The 24,214-nt window shown below is 46.5% G+C and overlaps 1 protein-coding gene across 13 annotated transcripts in view; it reads right to left on the bottom strand.

Annotated features, from left to right (window-relative positions):
- The window catches only part of LOC137374613 (type 2 lactosamine alpha-2,3-sialyltransferase-like), a 144,903-nt gene that overhangs the window by 54,497 nt on the left and 66,192 nt on the right, over positions 1-24,214 (bottom strand). For 8 of the 13 annotated variants that reach the window (XM_068040988.1, XM_068040987.1, XM_068040994.1 and 5 more), the window contains one exon: positions 6,940-7,039. The exons of 3 other annotated variants lie outside the window; for them this stretch is intronic. In XM_068040988.1, coding sequence (XP_067897089.1) covers positions 6,940-7,028 — 89 coding nt within the window. In that variant the 5' untranslated portion in view covers positions 7,029-7,039. Of the gene's footprint in view, positions 1-6,939; positions 7,040-11,268; positions 11,390-24,214 lie in introns of those variants that run through there. 2 more of the 13 variants (XM_068040984.1, XM_068040985.1) reach the window with 1 other exon arrangement.

The following is a 24,214-nucleotide window of genomic DNA, read 5'->3' as shown; positions in this document are numbered from 1 at the left end:
CTATCTCTAATGAACTTATTCTTTTCAAGATGATTATAAATCCTATCTCTTATAACCTTTTCCAACATTTTACCCACAACCGAAGTAAGGCTCACAGGTCTATAATTACCAGGGCTGTCTCTACTCCCCTTCTTGAACAAGGGGACAACATTTGCTATCCTCCAGTCTTCCGGCACTATTCCTGTCGACAATGATGACATAAAGATCAAGGACAAAGGCTCTGCAATCTCCTCCCTGGCTTCCCAGAGAATCCTAGGATAAATCCCATCTGGCGCAGGGGACTTATCTATTTTCACACTTTCCAAAATTGATAACACCTCCTCCTTGTGAACCTCAATCCCATCTAGCCTAGTAGTCTGAATCTCAGTATTCTCCTCGACAACATTTTCTTTCTCTACTGTAAATACTGACGAAAAATATTCATTTAACGCTTCCCCTATCTCCTCTGATTCCACACACAACTTCCCACTACTATCCTTGATTGGCCCTAATCTAACTCTAGTCATTCTTTTATTCCTGATATACCTATAGAAAGCCTTAGGGTTTTCCTTGATCCTATCTGCCAATGACTTCTCGTGTCCTCTCCTTGCTCTTCTTAGCTCTCCCTTTAGATCCTTCCTGGCTAGCTTGTAACTCTCAAGCGCCCTAACTGAGCCTTCACGTCTCATCCTAACATAAGCCTTCTTCTTCCTTTTGACAAGCGCTTCAACTTCTTTAGTAAAACACGGCTCCCTCGCTCGACAACTTCCTCCCTGCCTGACAGGTACATACTTATCAAGGACACGCAGTAGCTGCTCCTTGAATAAGCTCCACATTTCGATTGTGCCCATCCCCTGCAGTTTCCTTCCCCATCCTACGCATCCTAAATCTTGCCTAATCGCATCATAATTTCCTTTCCCCCAGCTATAATTCTTGCCCTGTGGTATATACCTGTCCCTGCCCATCGCTAAGGTAAACCTAACCGAATTGTGATCACTATCACCAAAGTGCTCACCTACATCTAAATCTAACACCTGGCCAGGTTCATTACCCAGTACCAAATCCAATGTGGCAACGCCCCTGGTTGGCCTGTCTACATACTGTGTCAGAAAACCCTCCTGTACACACTGGACAAAAACTGACCCATCTAAAGTACTCGAACTATAGTATTTCCAGTCAATATTTGGAAAGTTAAAGTCCCCCATAACAACTACCCTGTTACTCTCGCCCCTGTCGAGAATCATCTTCGCTCTCCTTTCCTCTACATCTCTGGAACCATTCGGAGGTCTATAGAAGACTCCCAACAGGGTGACCTCTCCTCTCCGGTTTCTAACCTCGGCCCATACTACCTCAGTAGACGAGTCCTCAAACGTCCTTTCTGCCACTGTAATACTCTCCTCGATAAACAATGCCACACCCCCCCCTCTTTTACCATCTTCTCTGTTCTTACTGAAACATCTAAATCCCGGAACCTGCAACATCCATTCCTGCCCCTGCTCTACCCATGTCTCCGAAATGGCCACTACATCGAGATCCCAGGTACCAACCCATGCTGCAAGCTCACCCACCTTATTCCGGATGCTCCTGGCGTTGAAGTAGACACACCAAGTTCTTGCTTGCCAGTGCCCTCTTGCGTCCTTGTAACCTTATCCCTGACCTCACTACTCTCAACATCCTGTACACTGGAACTACAATTTAGGTTCCCATTCCCCTGCTGAATTAGTTTAAACCCCCCCGAAAAGCACTAGCAAATCTTCCCCCCAGGATATTGGTACCCCTCTGGTTCAGGTGAAGACCATCCTGTTTGTAGAGGTCCCACCTACCCCAGAAAAAGCCCCAATTATCCAGGAAACCAAAACCCTCCCTCCTACACCATCCCTGCAGCCACGTGTTCAACTCCTCTCTCTCCCTATTCCTCGCTTCGCTAGCACGTGGCACGGGCAACAACCCAGAGATAACAACTCTGTTCTCGCTCTAAGCTTCCACCCTAGCTCCCTGAATTTCTGCCTTAAATCCCCATCTCTGTTCCTACCTATGTCGTTGGTGCCTATGTGGACCACGACTTGGGGCTGCTCCTCCTCCCCCTTAAGGATCCCAAAAACACGATCCGAGACATCACGAACCCTGGCACTTGGGAGGCAACACACCAACCGTGAGTCTCTCTCGTTCCCACAGAACCTCCTATCTGTTCCCCTAACTATGGAGTCCCCAATGACTAATGCTCTCCTGGTAGGTGGTAGGTGGTAAGCAGCAGGTTACCTTGTCCATGTTTGACCTGATGCCATGAGACTTCATGGGGTCCGGAGTCGATGTTGAGGACTCCCAGGACAACTCCCTCCCTACTGTATACCACTGTGCCACCACCTCTGGTGGGTCTGTCCTGCCGGTGGGACAGGACGTACCGGGGGATGGTGATGGCAGTGTCTGGGACATTGTCTGTAAGGTATGATTCCATGAGTATGACTATGTCAGGCTGTTGCTTGACTAGTCTGTGGGACAGCTCTCCCAACTTTGGCACAAGCCCCCAAATGTTAGTAAGGAGGACTTTACAGGGTCGACAGGGCTGGGTTTGCCATTGTCGTTTCCGGTGCAGAGATTGATGCCGGGTGGTCCATCCGGTTTCATTCCTTTTTATTGTCTTTGTACCGGTTAGGTACAACTGAGTGGCTTGCTAGGCCATTTCAGAGGGCATGCAAGAGTTAACCACATTGCTGTGGGTCTGGAGTCACATGTAGGGTAGACCAGGTAAGGACAGCAGATTTCTTTCCCTAATGGCCATTAGTGAACCAGATGGCTCGTAACGCATACTGTCCATCCGACTGCTCACCGACTCTGGTCCAGTACACCTACTCAGCATCTATGCTCCAACACTCTGCTTCCCACCTGAAGCTAAAGAACTGTTCTACGAGGAACTCCATAATATCATTAGTAGCATCCCCAACACCAAACACCTATTCCTGCTGGGGGACTTTAATGCCAGGGTTGGGGCCGACCATGACTCATGGCCCTCCTGCCTTGGGCACTATGGCATCGGAAGGATGAATGAGAATGGACAGAGACTGCTTGAGTTGTGTGCCTATCATAACCTCTGCATCACCAACTCGGTCTTTCACACTAAACCCTGTCACCAGGTTTCTTGGAGGCACCCAAGATCACGTCGTTGGCACCAGCTGGACCTCATCATCACAAGGCGAGCCTCTTTAAACAGTGTTCAAATCACACGCAGCTTCCACAGTGCGGACTGCGACACCGACCACTCCCTGGTCTGCAGCAAGGTTAGACTCAAACCAAAGAAGCTGCATCACTCCAAGCAGAAGGGCCGCCCGCGCACCAACACTAGCAGAATTTCTCATCCACAGCTGTTACATAAGTTTCTAAATTCAATTGTAAAAGCCCTTCAAAACACTCCGACAGGGGGTGCAGAGACCAAGTGGGCCCACATCAGAGATGCCATCTAAGACTCAGCAATGACCACCTATGGCAAACGTGTGAAGCAGAACGCAGTTTGGTTTCAATCTCACTTTCAAGAGCTGGAACCCGTCATAGCCGCTAAGCGCATTGCACCGTTGAACTACAAGAAAGCCCCCAGCAAGTTAACATCTGTAGCACTTAAAGCAGCCTGAAGCGCTGCACAAAGAACAGCCAGGCGCTGCGCAAATCACTACTGGCAACACGTCTGCCGTCATATTCAGCTGGGCTCCGACACTGGAAACAGAATGTATGATGGCATTAAGACAGCTTTTGGGCCAATCAAGAAGATCGCCCCCCTCAAATCTAAATCAGGGGACACAATCACTGACCAACACAAGAAAATGGACCGTTGGGTGGAGCACTACCTAGAACTGTACTCCGGGGAAAATGTTGTCACTGAGACTGCCCTCAATGCGGCTGCCTGCAATGAATTTGGCCTAACCATCAGCCTCAAGAAAATGATCATGGGACAGGACGCCAGAAATGCTCCATCCATCAATATCGGCGACCACGCTCTGGAAGTGGTTCAAGAGTTCACTTACCTCGGCTCAGCTATCACCAGTAACCTCTCTCTCGATGCAGAAATCAACAAGTGCATGGGAAAGGCTTCCACTGCTACGTCCAGACTGGCCAAGAGAGCGTGGGAAAATGGCACACTGACACGGAACACAGAAGTCCGAGTGTATCAAGCCTGTGTCCTCAGTACCTTGCTCTACGGCAGCGAGGCCTGGACAGTGTATGTCAGCCAAGAGCGACGTCTCAATTCATTCCATCTTCGCTGCTTCCGGAGAATCCTTGGCATCAGGTGGCAGGACCGTATCTCCAACACAGAAGTTCTCGAGGTGGCCAACATCCCCAGCATATACACCCTACTGAGTCAGCAGCGCTGGAGATGGCTTGGCCATGTGAGCTGCATGGAAGATGGCAGGATCCCCAAGGACACATTGTACAGCGAGCTCGCCACTGGTATCAGACCCACCGGCCGTCCATGTCTCCGCTTTAAAGATGTCTGCAAACGCGACATGAGGTCCTGTGACATTGATCACAAGTCGTGGGAGTCGGTTGGCCAGTGATCACCAGAGCTGGTGGGCAGCCATGAAGGCGGGGCTAAAGTGTGGCAAGTCGAAGAGACTTAGCAGTTGGCAGGAAAAATGACAAAAGCGCGAGAGCCAACTGTGTAACAGCCCCGACAACCAGTTTTATCTGCCGCACCTGTGGAAGAGTCTGTCACTCTAGAATTGGCCTTTATAGCCACTCCAGGCACCGCCTCACAAACCACTGACCACCTCTCGGCACTTACCCATTGTGTCTCGAGACAAGGAGGCCAAAGAAGAAGACACATACACACACACACAAATTATAGTCAGCAAAGCTCAAACAGCACAATACTTAAAAAGCAAAACTGGATTCACAAGGGGTTAATATAATTTTAAACTAATGCTTTATACAGTATTTGACATGCAACACCTTAAAAAAGCAGCAGGTTTTTTATCTTTCTCTATCAGCAAAACTCAGATCGTTTTGCCAGAAGCTAGAACCAGTAGCCTGTGCTTACGATTTATACCATGAGATTTCCCTAATGTTCTAACCATTGTGTTTGAAATAAACAGATAGACAAACAAATGCAAGATTTTAATCAGCTGTTACAGCTTAGTAATCAGCGATTAATATTTGGGCATTGCAGCTTCCTCCATACATTTTTCTCCATATTGGGTTTCCACATTAAATGGATTTTCCTTTGGGCCCTGATAATCAGATAGAACACCAATATCTATGCCGCTGCTAGCATCCACACCCAAGATTTACTCAGAACTCCCATGGGTTTCAGCTCGACTAATAGTTTCAAGTGGAACTTTACCTTTTGGAAGTTCAGTTGCAACACATTCAAAGGCTTCCCACAATCCATCAGGATGTCACCTCCTCAAAGAAGTCAAGAAAGAAGTGACATTTCAAATGGGTGTGAAATGCCTCACATAATATCGCCATCTTACTTACGACCATCTACTCCAATAGTACCAAAGTTCTACAACCCTGCTTCGGATGATGAGAGTAACACATCTAGTCCATCAAAAATGCTAAACAACCCAGCAATGATACAGACAGGGACAGCAGAAGCAGGTGGAGCACAGATCCATATTTTGCATGAAAGAGTAGCATCAGCACTAAACCATTAAGCATGTACGAGAAAATAATTCTTAAAAAGCATGAGGGCAGGATAGGAAAGCACAATGGGGGAAAAGCACAATATTGAAACTGTTCAGTGCAAGAATGATGCTCGAGTAAACCTGCCAAGTTGAGAATGGAATAAAAACAAGAAATGCTGGAAATACTCAGCAGGTCTGGCAACATCTGTGGAGAGAGAAGCAGAGTTAATGTTTCAGGTCAGTGACCCTTCATCAGAACTGCAGTTGAGAATGGCATCTTTTACATCAACTGGGGAGATTAGGTCAAGTCATAATTTGACAGATTTTTTCCTCAAAGAAATAGCCTCACAATTTCCACAGGGGTTGGGGGAAACTTTCGTTTGCTGCAACAGTGTGAGAAGGCTGAAATAAAGAATTAAAAAAGGGATTATGGATCAATATTACAACCCAGTTGTATTGCTTTCTGAAGCAAAACAAATAATGGAGAGATGACTGCATCCTTCACTGCAGCACATACATTCCTTCTTTGGCCTCCTTATCTCGAGAGACAATGGGTAAGCGCCTGGAGGTGGTCAGTGGTTTGTGGAGCAGTGCCTGGAGTGGCTATAAAGGCCAATTCTAGAGTGACAGGCTCTTCCATGGGTGCTGCAGAAAACTTTGTTTGTCGGGGCTGTTTCACAGTTGGCTCTCCCCTTGCGCTATTTTTTTGTGCCAACTGCTAAGTCTCTTCGACTCACCACACTTTAGCCCTGCCTTTATGGCTGCTCGCCAGTTCTGGCGATCGCTGGCAACTGACTCCCACAACTTGTGATCAATGTCACAGGACTTTATGTCGCGTTTGCAGACGTCTTTAAAGCGGAGACATGGACGGCCGGTGGGTCTGATACCAGTGGCGAGCTCGCTGTACAATGTGTCCTTGGGGATCCTGCCATCTTCCATGCAGCTCACATGGCCAAGCCATCTCAGGCGCCTCTGGCTCAGTAGGGTGTATATGCTGGGGATGTTGGCCACCTCGAGGACTTCTGTGTTGGAGATACGGTCCTGCCACCTGATGCCAAGTATTCTCCGGAGGCAGCGAAGATGGAATGAATTGAGACGTTGCTCTTGGCTGACATACACTGTCCAGGCCTCGCTGCCATAGAGCAAGGTACTGAGGACACAGGCCTGATACACTCGGAGTTTTGCACATACCACTTGAAACGTAACATGTCACAGGCATGTCAAAAGATGCAGCTCCAATTTGCACAATGCACACATATTCAAAATGCTAGCCTGCTGTGAGCACTGCTCCATTTTCAAAAACAGAACATCTAAATAATAGATAAGCAAAAGAAAAACAACATACCCACTGGATTTCATTTTGTCATATAAGTAATAGGAGAACAAAACAAGAACCACAACCAACAGGAACTTAAGGTATCTGCGTTTCTTCATGCTTCCTAGGCCTGAAAGACAAAGGGCAAGAAAAATCTTATTCCTCAAGAAATCAGTTTATACAAACCATTTAATCACTTGTGAAATCACATCAGAATTCATCTGCTTCCTCCAAACTTCAGTCGGATTTCTCTTTATATCTATATCTCTATTTATATAGAACAGCCAGTTTTTAAAGTTAAAATTAATGGATGCAAAAGTATGGGCAGCACACCCACAACTTCCTGATTTCTGCAATCACTGGGCAAGATTCCCCACCAGCACCGTAAATATTATTTTTATCCACAACACAGTGCTTTGCTGTCTCCAGGAAACCTGCCTACTTGAAAGAAACAATTGCCATTAGCTAGTGATCAGCAACTTGGTCTAAATTCACTGCAGAAATGCTTTGTTCAGCAGGTCATGTCATTCTTCTAATTCCCAGATTGTTGAAAGAAATTTGCTACCTTACCACATGCACCACTCAGTAAGATTTTAAACAGGGCATGTTTATTGAATGGAATTAAGGAGATGATTGGACTGCAAAACAAAATGCCTTCACAATATTCTCAGAATGCTCCTATGCCAATCAACCAAGGTACGGTATCCTTTTCCTCATTATATTTTGATACTGAACCTGCCATTCCAGTCCTCATGTGGGTTAAGCCTCAGCAACAGGCTTATGAGAGAGAAAGTAACTGCAGATTAAGAAAATTGGGTTACTATAATTTCAGGCAAGAAAGCCAAATGCATTTCTAGAAGTTAGCCTGACTGAAAGGACCAAGGGAATGTTTACTTTCAGTACTTTATACTGGCATGATTTATTTTCATTTAAATATAATGTTGGGCTACAATAAATACATGATGAATAACCGAGTTTCCAAGAAACTCAATTCCGGAATGGTGGACCAGGAAACGTTAAGAAGATATCAAGAAAGTTCTTTAAATAAAAGCAATGATAAAATACTGTGACAAACTTCGTCCTTACAGGATTTGTGCAAATCACTAGAAATATTGACTCTAAATTATGGTATATTGCTCCATTAACACTGTAGCAAAATAAAAATTGACAAGCCTTTCTCATTTCACAGATTTGAAGAAATTGATGTAAAACTACTTTGAAACACAATGATGATGATATAAGTTGTATTCCTTCCCAAGCAAAACAAAAATGTTTTTGTAAATATTTTTTGACTTTCCTTTAAGAAAACTCCTTACATTAAATTCTTCTTTTCATGTGGCAATATAAACAAATAACTTGGACCTAAACCAAGAAAACAAGCAGCATTTCAATGCTGTGAACCAAGATTATTCCTGAAAACAGCCTTACTTCTGGTTAAAAATGATCTTCATCCCTTAAACAGTAAGGTTTCTCAATATTAGTCAAGAAACATTAAAAAAAATTAGGCTGTGCATTACCAGCTTAAGAATATTTGGAGGGCCAATAAAGGTAAACAACAAAAGATAAAGAAAGTAAAACGAAAATAGAAAATGCTGGAAATATTAAACAAGTCAGGCAGCATCTGTGGAGAAAGAACAACAAAGATAATATTTCAGGCCGATGATCTTTCATCAGAACTGGGAAAAAAAGTTAGAGATGTAACAGCTTTTAAACAAATGCAAAAGGCAGGGAAAGGGAGGAGGGGTGGAAGAACAAAAGGGGAGATCTGTGATAGGTTGGAAGACAGGAGAGATTAAATGACCAATGGGATGATGGGGCATGGCAAAAGAAGATGGGGCAAGTTTCAAAAACAAAAAGGGTCTACAGGAGGTATAAGTGGCAGCTGAACTGGTACCAGTACCTGCTGTCTGACAAAATGCCAGTTCTGCCGAAAGCTCATAGACCTGAAATGTTAATTTTGTTTCTCTCTCTCCGTAGATGCTACCTGATCTGCTGAGTATTTCTAAGAAAACTTTGAATCAGTGAGATTAATTATGTTCCTTGATCTATGCGCTCAATTCTTATGTTACTTTTTTTAAAGCAAAAAGTGCAGGATACACAGGAAGATGGTTAGCAAGAAACACCTAGCATCATGAGGATTGGGGGTAGAGGCAATGCAAGAGAGAGATCATGGCCTTTGGTAGCACCGAGAAGGTGGTCATGGGCTTTTGCAGAATTGGATCATGGTGTTTCACAGTACTGCAGTGGAGGTCCTGGATTCTGGCAGTACTGAGGGGAGGATTCTGAGGTTTGCCTGAACTGGGGAAGGGGTCTTGGAGTTTAATTGACAGTATTGGGAAATAGTATTGGGGCTTAAGAGTAGGTGAGCATCCCTTAGTTTGATAGCACTGAATTGGAGTTCTTGGAGTTTGGCAGTTTTGTGGTCGGGGTACACCACACTACTTAATCCACTCCTACTCCAAAGATTACAGTCTGCGAAAATAAATGGACTGCTGTTAATCATCTTAAAATGGCAAAGAATATCAACGGTGACCTTATTATTTTCTTTTACAAAAGGTGGAGTATTTTCAACAAAAAGTATTCCTCATAACATTCCCTATTTGAATATAGTATTCTTTATCTATCCTGAAACCAGAGTCTATTCTGTAGTGAAATAAATGATGATAGTTAAGGGTTATTTATTCAGTTGTATTTCTCTGCAAGGGAGAAGTGAGTTGCTTCCAATTTGAATCTAAAAATAAATTAGCCAGAAACTCCCTGAGCAAGACCCATTCTTGTATGAAGAGCGATAGCTTGACAGCATAATTCATGACAAGTCTGGTACAGGGTCAAACTAAACTCACTCTCAGTTTTGTATGTTAAATCAACAGAAACCACCAACATGCATAGTTCATTAACTAACAGCCCAAGCAACCATATTTGTGTTGGGAAAAAGAGAACAACTGTCACCTAGTCTAGACCCCATATATTACCCACAATAATAACACAAACACAAAATGTAAATTTCTGTTAGTGTGCACATTCGAGAGGAGCTAAATTCAGACTGCAGCCATTTCAGAATTCAGATATTCAGATCATTCGAATCTGAATTCTGAATTTTAACAGAAAACTGGCAAGTACGGAAAAAGGTTTTCCCAGCTTGCCAGCTTTTCTATATCTATAATAATAAACACAGATAGAACGGTCACTTGCATGTATCCTCAAACCCAGTCTTTGGTTAAATCCTACTCACTGGTTCCATGCACCATTTTTACAGGCAGGCAAAGCTCATGCTGTAATGCAAAAGTTGGGATCTGATGTCGCCATTCAGACTCAGGCAAGATTTTATGCTGGTGCCAGCTTCACCAGAAAAGTTTGGCACCACACAGGGGCAGACCCAGAAGATGACCAAGAAGGTAAGAAACTTTACATTTTCACAATTTCCTTGTGGACCAGGAGCACTTTTCCGTTTCCCATAAGGAAACTGTGGGCTGCTGCTTCTTCCAAATACCCGCAACCAACACACTTACTTGACTGCTGGGTGTTATATTTTATTTATTTATTTATGAGATACAGCACTGAAACAGGCCCTTCGGCCCACCGAGTCTGTGCCGACCAACAACCACCCATTTATACTAACCCTACACTAACCCCATATTCTCTACCACATCCCCACTATTCTCCTACCACCTACCTACACTAGGGGCAATTTACAATGACCAATTTACCTATCAACCAGAAAGCCAGTTGTTGAAGAATGATACTGGAGCCAATCTTTACTCAGTCTTACAATTAACACCCTCCACCTACGTATAATTAAACACAATTGATATACAATTAAGACCGAGGACTGTTTCTTGGGTCCCTGGTCGTGGCTTGCTTCTGCCCGTCTTCCCAAACATTGACGTCCTCCACTGAGAGAAAGGCTCATTCCTTGAATCCATTCTGAAAAAAGAAACTGCAGCTCCACGACATAATCCAGCTCCCTCTTTAGATTAGATTAGATTAGATTAGAGATACAGCACTGAAACAGGCCCTTCGGCCCACCGAGTCTGTGCCGAACATCAACCACCCATTTATACTAATCCTACACTAATCCCATATTCCTACCAAACATCCCCACCTGTCCCTATATTTCCCTACCACCTACCTATACTAGTGACAATTTATAATGGCCAATTTACCTATCAACCTGCAAGTCTTTTGGCTTGTGGGAGGAAACCGGAGCACCCCGAGAAAACCCACGCAGACACAGGGAGAACTTGCAAACTCCACACAGGCAGTACCCGGAATCGAACCCGGGTCCCTGGAGCTGTGAGGCTGCGGTGCTAACCACTGCGTTCACTAGCTTTTACAGAATCAAACACAACTAACACTCACTCTGATCCTGAGCAACACTAGAAGGTCTGGTTCCTGGCATAAAGTTTGCCCTTGAAATTTCAATACTTCCTCCAGTGCACAGTGTATGCATAGCCATCTGGAACTGATCCTTTAATCATGCTGGTTCCTATGGTGTCAAATATTGAAGGTCAAAATAACCAGTTACACAGCTTCAGTGCAGAATGTGTATCTCTAAACATAGCCTCAGTATCCTTTTCCAAACTGGAGATAAGATTTACCCTTGCCAAAGTGCTGTCCTTACACCTATTAATTCTCATGTGCAGTGCACCATTAAGCAGTGTGACTTTCACAATTAGAAATGCGTTCTTAAATAATACATTATCTGTATCCAATGAAGGACAAGAGAGAAGACAACTGTTAAAGAAAAATAGAACTCCACACACACTTACAAAAAAAAATTCTTGTAAGCACTAACCCAGTAACTGCCAGCTCTAGAGGTAAACGTTTGCTACTATTTGGTATATTACTTTTTCAGTTGATAAATGGCTGTCCCTTGTTTTGGAATTATTGTACCTATTAATCATCCAAAGTTCATTGCAGAGTTCCAGAGTGATCAAACATTAAGTAACTCAATTAGTTCTTTATTGACCTCAGAGTTGTGTTGGGTGCTGAAAGGAAAAAACATTTTTAATACACTACTGGCTAATCTTCCAGGTCATTGCAGACAGAATGTTAACAAGTGCATTATTTAGGTCATGCAGGGATACAGGGCGAAGGGATAACTAGACTTAAATGGGGGGGGAAAGGGAGAGAAGTAAAGAGTGCCAGAGAGAAGGGGGCAAGAAGGTGGATTGGGGAGAAAGGAGGGATGGAGGATAAGGGAGAGGGAGCAAAAGCTGGGAAACTACTTCGGGTGGGGTGGGGACAGCAAACTCTCTCAACAGAGGAGATAATGATAACAGAGGAGATAATGATAACAGAGGAGATATGCTTTAGAACATCAGAAAGTACTTACAGTGAAGTCTTGCAACCTTATGCCCTTGCAGGCCTAGTACCACATTAGAGTTAGCAGAGTGTTCAGAAGTTTTAGTTGAGAGTTTTGCAACTAACAATTCTAACTCCATTATCATTTACGATAATAAAGCTGTTTTTCTGTTTAAGCAAAAGTATATATTTTACAGCATCCAACTTAGGCTCCACCTGACCGCTTCTAGTGGGTTTTTGCTTCAAAAGGCTGAAGGGTCTTTTCTTTTTGCAGAACAGAAAGTCTGTGCCCTCTAGTGGACTGGAGGAGTATCTGCCTGCTAATGCAGCAATTACCAATGGAAGAATTATGCGCCATAATAAAATTCACCATAGCTTCACTTATTTGAGATCCAGATGTTGACTAAACAATGTTATTTGCACCAGAAAATGTAGGAAATACTCAGCAGGTCTGGCAGCATCTGTGGAGAAAGAAACAGAGTTAATGTTTCAGGTCAATGACCTTTCATCAGAGTTAAGTTTACATAGCTGACATCCTGAGCTGCATGTGGAACCCACCACCTCAATTTCGAATGGCAGAGATCAATTACCATTTGCAGAGACCCACAACCCTGGGAGGTGGCGAAAAGTTTACATCAAGCCTCACACATCTTCAGCCCAACCAGCTGTCGCTCCCCCTCTTGAAGCACCAGTTTTCTGCTCTTAGATTCCATTTATTCTGTTGGGTGGGCACGCATTTGGTGGGGCCATTATGGCATTGGAATCTGACAATCATTGTCACTTACCTAGGAGTCACAGGTAGCTGGTAGAGTGAAGCAAAACAATGTTTTGAGCATCCCACTATACCTTAAAATTTTACACCTATTTGTTTCAACTGAAGCATGCCTTGTAACATAAAAAAAGGATATAGTAAAAGGTGCAATTTTTCAAATGCACATTCCTACACAGATGAAAAATCATGGCAAGTACACCCATGATGTCCCAAGTTAGCCTTTAAGTTCAAACTAAGGGTCTATCACCAGGACATTCCGGAAGGCTTTGCTCCTTTAATTTTGGTGGAAGTTCGGCTGAAACCCCATTTTCGCAGGTAAAGTGAGTTTCCACTGAATTCCCACCAGCAGAGCAGAAGTTCCATGGAAATTCATCCCCTGATGTTTCGAGATTTGAATGAGTGATCTATTACAAGATTTGGCAGTACATTCACACGATACACATTTAGGCCTGTAGATTAGCAGCTCTCGGCCCTAACTGCCTACTTTGGAATCAGTGATCTACTAAAAGCTCGATTCTGCATTCTCTTTATTGAAATCAATAATATTTGCCTATTGCAAAACAGTTGGAGGTTTGATTTTTCTGGTTTAAAATGGAAATTTCACTGAGTTAAATTGAATATAATTACTTTCTATTTCCACACTGTTCACTACAGCTCAGAGTATCTTCATTCTACATATTGCAGATAAAGTTTGAATCAACTTAAAATAAAGAAAAAGTACCTAGACAATAGGTGGCACATGTATACATCCCTTTCACCTACAGTAAAATCTAGACTAGACTGAAGGGATGGAAGTCTCCTCTTTATGCTGCTTGTAAAAATCTTAAAATATCTGGTTACATTATACCCTGTGGGCATGGATTCACAACACAAAACTGTTCTTAATTCAGCACTACTTAGCAGTCTCACTCAATAGACATAACAGATTGCTAGTACCTATCATGGCAAATTCAAACTGCTGCAATATAGTGTTCTGAGACTATGCTTAAAAGGCAGCGTTGGGGCAGAGTAGGGAGCTTTGTTTGATAACGATTCACCTTGAAAAGCACCACTCCAAAACACACACATTAAAATGGAGTCATCCAATTCTTCTAGATGTTTTTTCTGTGTTCTTGGTGAACGGAACATTGTAACTCGGAGAGAAGTGGCTTTCCGGGAGAAAACACCAAAGTGCTACACAAAATATCTTCATGGCAAAGGTTCAATTTTTTTTAAATAATATGTAGGTGCCAATTTCAGTAATCAATGGCTTTTTTCAATATTTAATGCCCATTTTGGAAATGCTGCTCTATTCCCCTTTACATATACCCACCTGTCTAATCATTTAAATATGATGTTTACATTTATTTAGCTATTGTAATTAGGAAATACAATTCCCCTAAATATACAAATGTAAAGAACACTTAGGGCTGAAATTTAACATGTGGATCTGCTCCCAGCGGACGAGATCGGCAGCAGATCAGAGACCCACAAGTTTAAGGAGCAGCTTTTTTAGATGCTCTTGAACTGATTATTAGCATCTCGCTTGTGGGTTTCCACAAAAGTAGCCCTGGAGAGAGCGATGATGACCTACACATTAACGTTGAAGCTTCGCTATTTAAAAACTATGAGAGTCAGAATAGGTCCATTGTATAACTGTTAAGAGGGAGCCAGCTACTTGAGTGATGGAGTCTGAACGAGGGAAGGCTGCCCCACGGTTCTCTGATGCATCCCTGGATATTATGCTGTGGGCTGTAAGGGCCTACAGAGAGATTTTGTTCCCAGCAGACAAGAAAAAGAAGGCTGCCTCGGACACTAAGCAGATGTGGCTGGTAGTGGCAGAGAGGGTGAGCAGCACAAGTGTGGTGCCTCCCTCACTCCTGCACAGTGCCGCAAGAGGTTCAATTACTTTGTCAGGGCAAGAACGGTAAGTGACATGCCATATTCAAATGCCAATCCCTCACTTTGCCTTCCCTAGTCTGCTCATGCACAGCACTCTACAGACTGCCTTGCAGGTCCACCCATCCTCTCTTTCGAGACACCTCCTTATATCCCCATCTGAACAGCCAACACTGACACTCATCCTCATCTTATTGCCATCTCACACCCATCCCTCACCATTACCATCCACAAATGATTCCTTCTGTCCTCTCAGCACACAGTTTCTCACATTCATAACTTTTCTTTCTCTCCTTGCAGGAGAAGAGCGCGCAAAACGCCAGAGAGGGGCAGAGAATTGGGGGTGGAGGGTGCCCTCCAGTCATCGTGACCTTGATCGCTGCGGAGGATGCATTGGAGATAGGCAGAGGCTCGGCATGCATGGCCATTGGCAATGGAGAGAATTAGATATCACATAGCCACATGACATAAAAGGCTCACATGTTGACTTGATGATAGCAGGCAATAAAAAATGATTGGCACAATGACCGTGAACCCACTCATCCTGTCAGTCCTAATTCACATCTTTCATCTCCCATAGCTCCCACAAGCATCCTTCAGTAGCTGGTAGTAGCAGAAGAGACAAAGATTCCTCAAAGGAGGTTGCACACTTCAAAGTAGCACCTTCACAAGACTCACGCACACCTCAGAAAAGTAGCTGGGTTGTCACATGGTGAACCACACATCACAAGTGAACAGCAGCAGGTGCTAGACACAGGGACAGCAGTGGAGAATCCCCGTCAGAGGGTGCAGGACCCTTCAACCTCCGCTCAACTGCTGAGTGTTGGGGTCATCGACCAAGAGGACAATTCTGGAGCAGCAACAGAAAACATACAAGATTCTATCAACATTTCTAGAGACCCTGTGTATGACTGGAAAGAAGTTAGAGGGGTCCATCTCTAGCATGAATGCCATGATATCTCAGATCTTTCAGCTAATGTCTACCTCCATGGAAAAAAAAAAAAGAGTGGCCACCTGTACAGTAGGTAACCAAGTGCATGCTGGCCCTGACCAATGGCCTGCACGCTCAATTTGCCATATTAAATTGGATAGAGGAAAGCTTTACCATGGCTGTTCAGCAGCTCACTGACGTGCAAAGTGCTCTTGGCTTGGCTAGCGGGAAGTGTGGGTGGGCCATGAGACGGAAGATGTAAAAGGGGACATTGGACTGGGGACTCTGCTCAATGTGCTCCCACTCTCTCTCCACACCACCCCCACTCCATCTCAGTCAGAGCTCCACTTGTTGCCTCTTGTCTCAATGTCCTTGTTCAGGTTCATCTGGGACAGTCTTCGGAGGGGCCCTCAAGGTCTCCAAAACCCAGAGGATGACAGCTACAAGCATCTGAGAGTTAAGAGTAGGGAGCCAGCAGCCTGCCTCTAGCTCTGAAGCTACAGGTTTAGCACCATGTATAAGTAATAAGAAAAGGAAAATAAATAATTTGTAGTTGCACAAGGATAAATCATTTGAGCGTTTAACATTGTTAAATTGTTAATTTTATGTTCAATGCTTATGCATCATAAACTTTGGGCTGGATTTTATGCTTTCCCCTGTAGAGAGTTTGAAGGTGGGGAGAGCATTTAATCCAGTAGTGGGGGATCCCATCACCTTCCCGCCTCCACCCCAATTAAGTCCGTGGTGGGAAGGCCCATGGACAGCCTTCCCACCCCAATTTAGGCCCTTAAGCAGTGAAGCACTGTTATGCCCAGTACAGGCATGTCCTACTCATAACTTTAAACATGGACTATATTCAGCATAGCATCTTCTGAAACTGAATTTTCCTTTTTTTAAAAAAATGAACCACAATGGACATTAAAAGATGGCCAAAAGTCAGCTGACCTGATCTGTGTAGCCCAAAATTGACTCACTGTATGTTAGCCTCCATCACTAGGAATTTTGAGTACAGGAGTTAAGAAGTCTTGCTACAATTGTATAGAGCTTTGGTAAGACTGCATCTGGAGTAGTGTGTGCAATTTTGGTCTCCTCATCTAAGGATGGAAATACTTACCATGGAGGGAGTGCAACGGAGGTTCACCAGACTAATCCCTGGGATGGCGAGATTGTCTTATGAGGAGAGCCTGAGGAAACTAGGCCTGTATTCTCTAGGGTTTCAAAGAATGAGGAGATCGTATAGAAACTTATAAAATTCTTACAAAACGTGACAGAGTGGATGTAGATAGGAGGTCTCCCCTGGCTAGTGAATCTAGAACCAGGGGACATAGTCTCAGAATGGGGGGTAGCCATTTAAGTCTGAGATGAGGAGGAATTTCTTCACTTAGAGGGAGGCGCATCTTTGGAATTCTCTACCCCAGAGGGCTGTGGAAGCTCAATCATGGAGCATGTTCACGACAGAAATCAACTGATATCTGGATACTAATGACATCAAGGGATTATGGGATAGTGTGGGAAAGTGACGTTGAGGTAGATGATCAGCCACAATCTAATTAAATGAAGGAACAGGCTCAACGGGCTGAATGGCCTACTCTTGTTCCCATATTCCTACGTTAATTCACAGGAAGCAAAGAGTAGACATAAATGGGGCATGTTCAAGTAGGCAGGCTGTGACTGGTAGAATGCCACAAGGATCATTGCTGGGGCCTCAACTATTCACTATCTATATTAATGACAGAAAAAAGAGAGAGAGTAATGTATTCAAGGTTGCTGACAAAACAAAGCTAGGTGGAAGTGCAAGCTGTGAGGAGGACACAGAGAGGCTGCAAAGAAATATAGACAGGTGAAGTTGGTGGGCAACAAAGTATCAGATGAAATATTGGAGAAGTGTAAGATTACTCACTTTGGTCATAAGAATAGTAGAGCAGAATATCTTTTAAAAGGCTTTAAACTTGTAAATGTTAATGTTCAGTAGGTTTGGGTGTGCTCGTACAAGGAACACAGTTAGCATGCAAGAACAGCAAGCAATTGGGAAGGCGAATGCCACATTGGCCTTTATTGCAAGGGGATTGGAGTACAGGAATAAAGAAGTCTTGCTGGAATACTGTGTGCAGTTGTGGTCGCCATATTTAAGCAAGGTAATCACATAAACTTACGAGCTGGCATCGGTATTTTCTGGGCCTTCCTGCTTCCATTTTCAACTTCGGGGAGGTCTGAAAATCCAGCCAGTGGGCTTTGATTTCACTCACGATTTCTACTGGTCAAAATGGTAGGAAAAAGGGGCAATTGTTCCCAAATTATGAATTTTTAAAAATTCATTTTGTGGGACGTGGGCATTGTTAGCCCTTGAATTGAGTGGCCATTTCAGAGGGCAATTTAAGAGTCAACCACATTGCTGTGGGTCTGGAGTCACATGTAGGCCAGACCAGGTAAAGATGGCAGATTTCCTTCCCCAAAAGGACATTAATGAACCAGATGGGTTTTTACAACAGTCAACAATGGTTTTATGGTCATTAGACTAACTTTTTAATTCCAGATTTATTAACTGAATTCAAACTACCCATCTGCCTTGGTGGAATTCAAACACATATCCCCAGAGCATTAGCCTAGGCTCTGGATTACCAGTCCAGCGACATTACCACAAAGTCACTGCCTCGCCATATACTTGCTATCCTCTTTTCCATACCTCTTTTCATTCTTTCACTATATTTCTAACGGCCCCCTAAGCTGCCATCTACTACTGATGTCTGCATTGAGTGCTGCTGGAGGGCACAGAGTGTTAAGGGAGTCGGTAATTGAAGGAGTTTGGTAAGGAGGGGGAACATAAATTAAGAAAAATAAATTTGAGTACACAGTGTAAAGTGGGAGTTTGGTGCATGAGGGAGGGGCTCTTTTTTTCTTTCTATCGTCTACATTTTTTCAGCCTCCAGTAGCTGTCTCTCTCGTTGGCACAGGGGAAGAAGTTGATTGGTCAGTAACTGCCAAGTTATTTTACTTCTCATTGTAATAAAAAGTTTTTAAAATTACAGTATGGCAGGTCAGCTTGGCCAAACAGAATGTACATCCTACGGTATGTGGGAAGTCATGGACAGACCACATGGCCTAAACGAACAACACATCTTCAGGAAGTGTCACCGGCTGCAGAAGCTTGAACTCCAGGTTTTGGAACTGTAGCGGTGGCTGGAGTCACTGTTGTGCATCCCCGTGGATAGCATGTTTAGGAAGATGGTCACACTGCAGGTTAGGAGCATGCAGGCAGAGAGGGAATGGGTGACCACCAGGCAGTCTAAGAGAACCAGGCAGGTAGTGCAGGAGTCTAGAGACTATCTTGCTTGCTAATCGGTTTTGGATACTGGTGAGAACGATGGTTCCTCTGTAAAGTGCAGCCAGAGCAAAGTCCGTGGCACCACGGGTGGCTCAGCTGCACAGGATGGGGAAAGAAGAGGAGTGGAAGTGCAATGGTGATAGGGGATTCGATAGTCAGGGGATCAGACAGACGTTGCAGCAGCAGTAAACCTGACTCCAGGATGGTGTGTTGCCTCCCTGGTGCCAGGGTCAAGTGGCTGCAGGACATCCTTCTGGAAGAGGGTGAACAGCCAGAGATCATGGTTCACATTGGTACCAATGACATAGGTGGGAAGAGGGATGAGGTCCTGAAAGCAGATTTTAGGGAGTTAGGAAGGAAATTAAAAAGCAGGACATCCAAAGCAATAATCTCAGGGTTACTCCCAGTGCCATGTGCTAGTGAGCATAGGAATAGAATTGATCCATCGATTGAACACGTGGCTGGAGAATTGGTGTTAGGAGGGACGGGGAAGAGATTTCTGAGGCATTGGGACTGATTCTGGGGCAGGTGGGACATGTACAAGATGGATGGGCTACACCTCAACAGGACCGGGACTAATATCCTCGCATGGAGATTTCCTAGTGCTGTTGGGGAGGCTTTAAACTAACTTGTCAGAGAGATAGGAACCTGAGGGGTAGCTCAAATTGGAAGAAAGTGAAGCTGATAACAGGGAGGTAGAAAAGTAGCAAGTGACATCAGAAGGCAGGAGAAACAAAGGCAAGCATCAATTGGGCTTAGAATGCAGAATATCAAGACGACAAGGTTAAGGGCACTCTACCTGAATGCACGCAGCATTCGCAACCAGGTAGATGATTTAAGGGGCCAAATAGAGGTAAATGGATATGATCGAATTGCCATAACGGAAACATACTTTCTGAATTTCAGGTCCAACAGCTGATTCGTCCAAACGTATGACTGATGGATATCTTTGATGAATAAGTTTCCTCCCGTTTCTTTTTATAGTACCTTCCTTTGGTGTGCAGAGGCTGGAAGCTGTGTGACTGCTATAACAGGGAGAGACTGAGACTGAAACTAAGGATTTCCATCTGGCTTTTTGTAAGAAGAAAGCAGGAGGCTAGAAGAACTGTCAGCTCTTGTGAGTTTGGGTTTTGTAGTCCTTTCATTGATCGTTGTGGGGAGGGAGAAAGGAAGAGACCGGAAGACTGGGTGGGGTTGTTTGTTTGAACAGGGAGCTCCTGTGTTTTAACAGCATTGAATAGGAGCTCCCTCCCCACCCCAACGAGCTAGCTTGGGATAGCTGGAGCTGCCCAGGTGAAGAGACTTCCTCTCAATTGTGTAAAGCACATCGGAAGCAGAGCGCGCCTGGGCAGCTACAGCTGTCCCAGGTGAAGACATCGCACCCCCTCCCACCACCAACTGGAAGACCAGCAAAAGGACTGCCTAATTTAACACCGGCAAAGAGACTGATTCCTCCTGACCCTCCTCTCATTCAGCCTCTCTCCCTAGCCATACCCTCCAGTCGGTGCTTTTTTGCGATAATTCGTTATTTGTTATTCCTTTCTCTCGATTTCAATTTTTTTTTCTCAACGGTGGGCGTGTCTCTTCTACCCCATGGCTTCACAGTCTTGTTCGGTGGCGGGGCGTTCCTATGTTGCAGCAGCTGCTCCCGTGGCCCTGTCACCATTTAGAATATTGACAACAAAGCATGGGGTGAAGAGTTACACCCACCCAACCGACTACTGAGGCTTGCGTTAAGGCAATGGCCGAGGTTGTCGGCCCCTCAGTCATTGTGGCAGCCTCAAAGATGTATGGGAAGGTTGTGTTCTTCCTGAAGACCGAGCGGGTGGTGGCCCTCGCTCTAAGTACGGGACTCACAGTGGGTGGGACTTTCCTGCCAGTGGACCCTCTGGGGGCCACTGCACAGCGGATAATGTTGTCAAACGTCCCGCCCTTCATTCCTGATGAGCTCCTCCTCCCCCACCTGCACCATCTGGGGGAGGTGAGGTCAGGGATCACCCCAGTCCCGCTCGGTCTTCGGGAGCACAGCCTCCAACATGTCTACTCCTTCCGCCACCAGCTATTTACGCAGCTGGCGCGGGAGGTGGTCTTGGAGGGCCACTTCAGTGCGGAGTTCCAGGGGACGGCCTACCGCATCTTTTGGAACTCGGACGGGGCGCGGTGCCACGTCTGCAAGGGGGTGGGCCATGTTCGTAAGAACTGCCCCAACCCCCGGCCGCCAGCTCCACCTCGGCGACCCAGTGTGGTGCTACTGCACCTCCTCCCACTCCCCCCACACATCCAACAGACACCACTCAGTCGATTCCGGAGGCTGTGGTTTTCACAGCCTGCGGCGGGGAGGGGAGTGCCCGTCCGAGTGGAAGGAAGACGCAGAGGAGAAGTAAACACCGAGAGGCTCGTCCCCTGGACGCCGTGACACAACACGAGCCTGGGCTCAGCCCAAGACCCGCTCCCAGGGAATCCACCTGTCCCAGGGCTGGGCTCAGGCCCAGAGTAACTAATAAAAAAGGAGGGTGCAGAGGTGGAGGCCTCTGATGACATGGACGTCTCTGAGCCTCTGCGCCCAACTGGGAAAAAGAGAAGGCACCCCTCCACATAGGTAATACAGGGCCCTGAAGTGCAGGGCCCATCTGTTGGAGGGGTGCCGTCTCCTGTTTTGGGTTCCCAGGTTCCCCCTGCCACCACATCAAGGCTGCAAAGCCTGGGCAGGAGCTCCCTACTCCTCAGGATGGAGGGGAGTAGGAGGCCCCTGTACATGAGACCCCTCCTGGAGGAGTAAGTGGAGGCCTGCTTGTGGTGGGGGAGCCTGGGGACGCTGCCCATTCTGCCACTGGGTCGGGTACCCTGAGTGGAGGGGTGGGCAAGGACCCAAAGGGTTGGCCCTCCCAACCAGAATCCACTCACAACCAAGAGACACCCGACCCGGTTATAACTGAAAATGCTGCCCCATCTGCTGGGTCTGTGGGTGCTGGCGGAGCGGGAGATGGCCTCCTCTCTCCGCCTCTGGTCTCGGCTCTGGCTGGATTTCCGGAGTCGGGAACTTCCGTCTCCCCTGGGCCACTCATTGGCCTGGGGACGGAGGTGGAGGGGGGTCCTGAACCGCTGGCGCCCACAGGCTCTAGATTTACAGTAGAACCCAGAGGACTCCTCCGCCATCGATCCTGGGGGTGGGATCGTGATGGAGGTGGGACCAGCTGGCGCAGTTGGGACGTCCGCCCCACAGTATGGGGTGGGTGTGTCGACCGCTGGTGGTGACGACCCGGAGGAGGATGGGGACTCGGTGTGGGGCACGGAGGATGACCTTGATTCCATCACCAGTGAGGTGGTGGAGTCCCTCGTGCCTCCTGCCAAGTCTCCTCTCTTCCTCACGGCTTGCAGGGGTTGCCGCGATAAAGTTCAGCTGGCCCTCGGTCGTTGGTTGAATCTGGCGCTGATCATTCAGTCCTCAAGAAAGCCGGCAAGGGCACGGGCGTGAAACTGGTTGAGAGGTGGCGTTTTAATGCGTTCCTCAATGGGTTGCTGGGGGAGTGGAAGGCCAGGTGCACTTCCACTCCCTCCTCAGTGAGGTGTTGGTGACGGGTTTTATGTACCTTTGACATGAAGATAACCATAGCCAGCCTCAACATCACCGGCAGCAGGGGGTCTCACCGCAGATTTCACAATCTCAGTCCTCGGGGAAAGGAGATATGCAGTGAGCTTTCTGCAGGAAACCCACCCCGTTCCGGGAGACGAAGCCACTTGGCTTCTAGAGTGGCAGGATGAGGCCTACATGAGTCACCTCACCCCTATTTCTAGTGGGGTGGCTATCTTGTTGGCCCAGACTTTTCAGCCGGAGATCTTGGAGGTCAAGGAGCTAGTGCTGGGCCGCTTGCTCCATCTCGCCGTTCACCTGGGTAGCGTGCCGCTCCACTTTGTGAACGTGTACGCGCCCAGGCCCGGCACGTTGCAAGCGCGCTTCTTTGAAGTGTCCGCTCTCTTGAACTCCATCGATAGCGGCGAGTGCATCCCTCGGGGGTGGGGGGGGTGGATTTTAACTGCACCCTCGAGGTGGGGGAAATCGCTCCGGTCCCAAGCGTCGGTGGAGAACTTGAGGGAACTGATCAGCTCCCTCAACTTGGTGGACATCTGGCGGAATCTCCACCCCGACTCCAGGGCCTTCACGTGGAGGTCTGGAGGAGGAGGGTCCCGAATCGACCGCCTCTACTTTTCGCAGGCGTACGTCTCCCACGTCTCGGCAGCCTCCATGCGGATGGTGCCGTGCTTGGACCACCACCTGTTGTGGGCAGAATTCATTCCGCTCCACACACAGGCGGGGTCCACGTACTGGCACCTTAACAACCAGCTGCTGGAGAACGAGCGATTCCGGGACTCGTTCCGTCGATTCTGGGCTGACTGGAGAAGGAGGCAGGGGGGCTTCTCCTCCTTGAGGCTATGGTGGGACGTGGGCAAGACTCACATCCGCGTCTTCTGTCAGGAGTACGCGAAGGGGTCGACCAAGAGGCGGGAAGCAGAGATCGGGCGCCTAGATAGGGAGGTACTCAACTTGGAATCCCGCCTCGGTCATGCCATTGTGGGCCCAGCCTTGTGGCAGAAGTATAAAGAGAAGGGCATGCTGAGGGACCTGCAGCTCATAGGGTCCCGAGGTGCATACGTGAGGCCACGGATCCAGATCCTGGAAGATTTGGACCGCGCCTCACCCTTCTTTTATTCGCTGGAAAAATGGCGGGGGGTCCGTAAGCAGCTCGTTGAGCTGCTGGCCGACGAAAGATCCTCCATCACGGATCCGGAACGAATGGGCCTCCTGGTCCGTACTTATTATAGTGCGTTATTCGCTCCGGATCCATCTAGCGAGTACGCGCAGAGAGTTTTGTGGGAGGACCTGCCACGATTACGCGCGGGTCCTGGGGGAAAGCCTGACGACCGGGGAGATGCCCCTCTTGTGGCGCAGGGCAGTCATCGTCCTGCTGTCGAAGAGAGGGAATCTCCGCTTGCTTAAAAACTGCCGTCCGGTCTCCCTCCTAAGCACGGATTATAAGATCTTTGCCCGGGCTATGTCTACCCGCCTGGGCTCTGTGCTGGCCCACACGATCCACCCCAA

This window comes from Heterodontus francisci, chromosome 10, assembly GCF_036365525.1.
Source record: "Heterodontus francisci isolate sHetFra1 chromosome 10, sHetFra1.hap1, whole genome shotgun sequence".
Classification (NCBI taxonomy): Eukaryota; Metazoa; Chordata; class Chondrichthyes; order Heterodontiformes; family Heterodontidae; genus Heterodontus; species Heterodontus francisci.
This window is presented reverse-complemented; position numbering and strand designations above follow the sequence as displayed.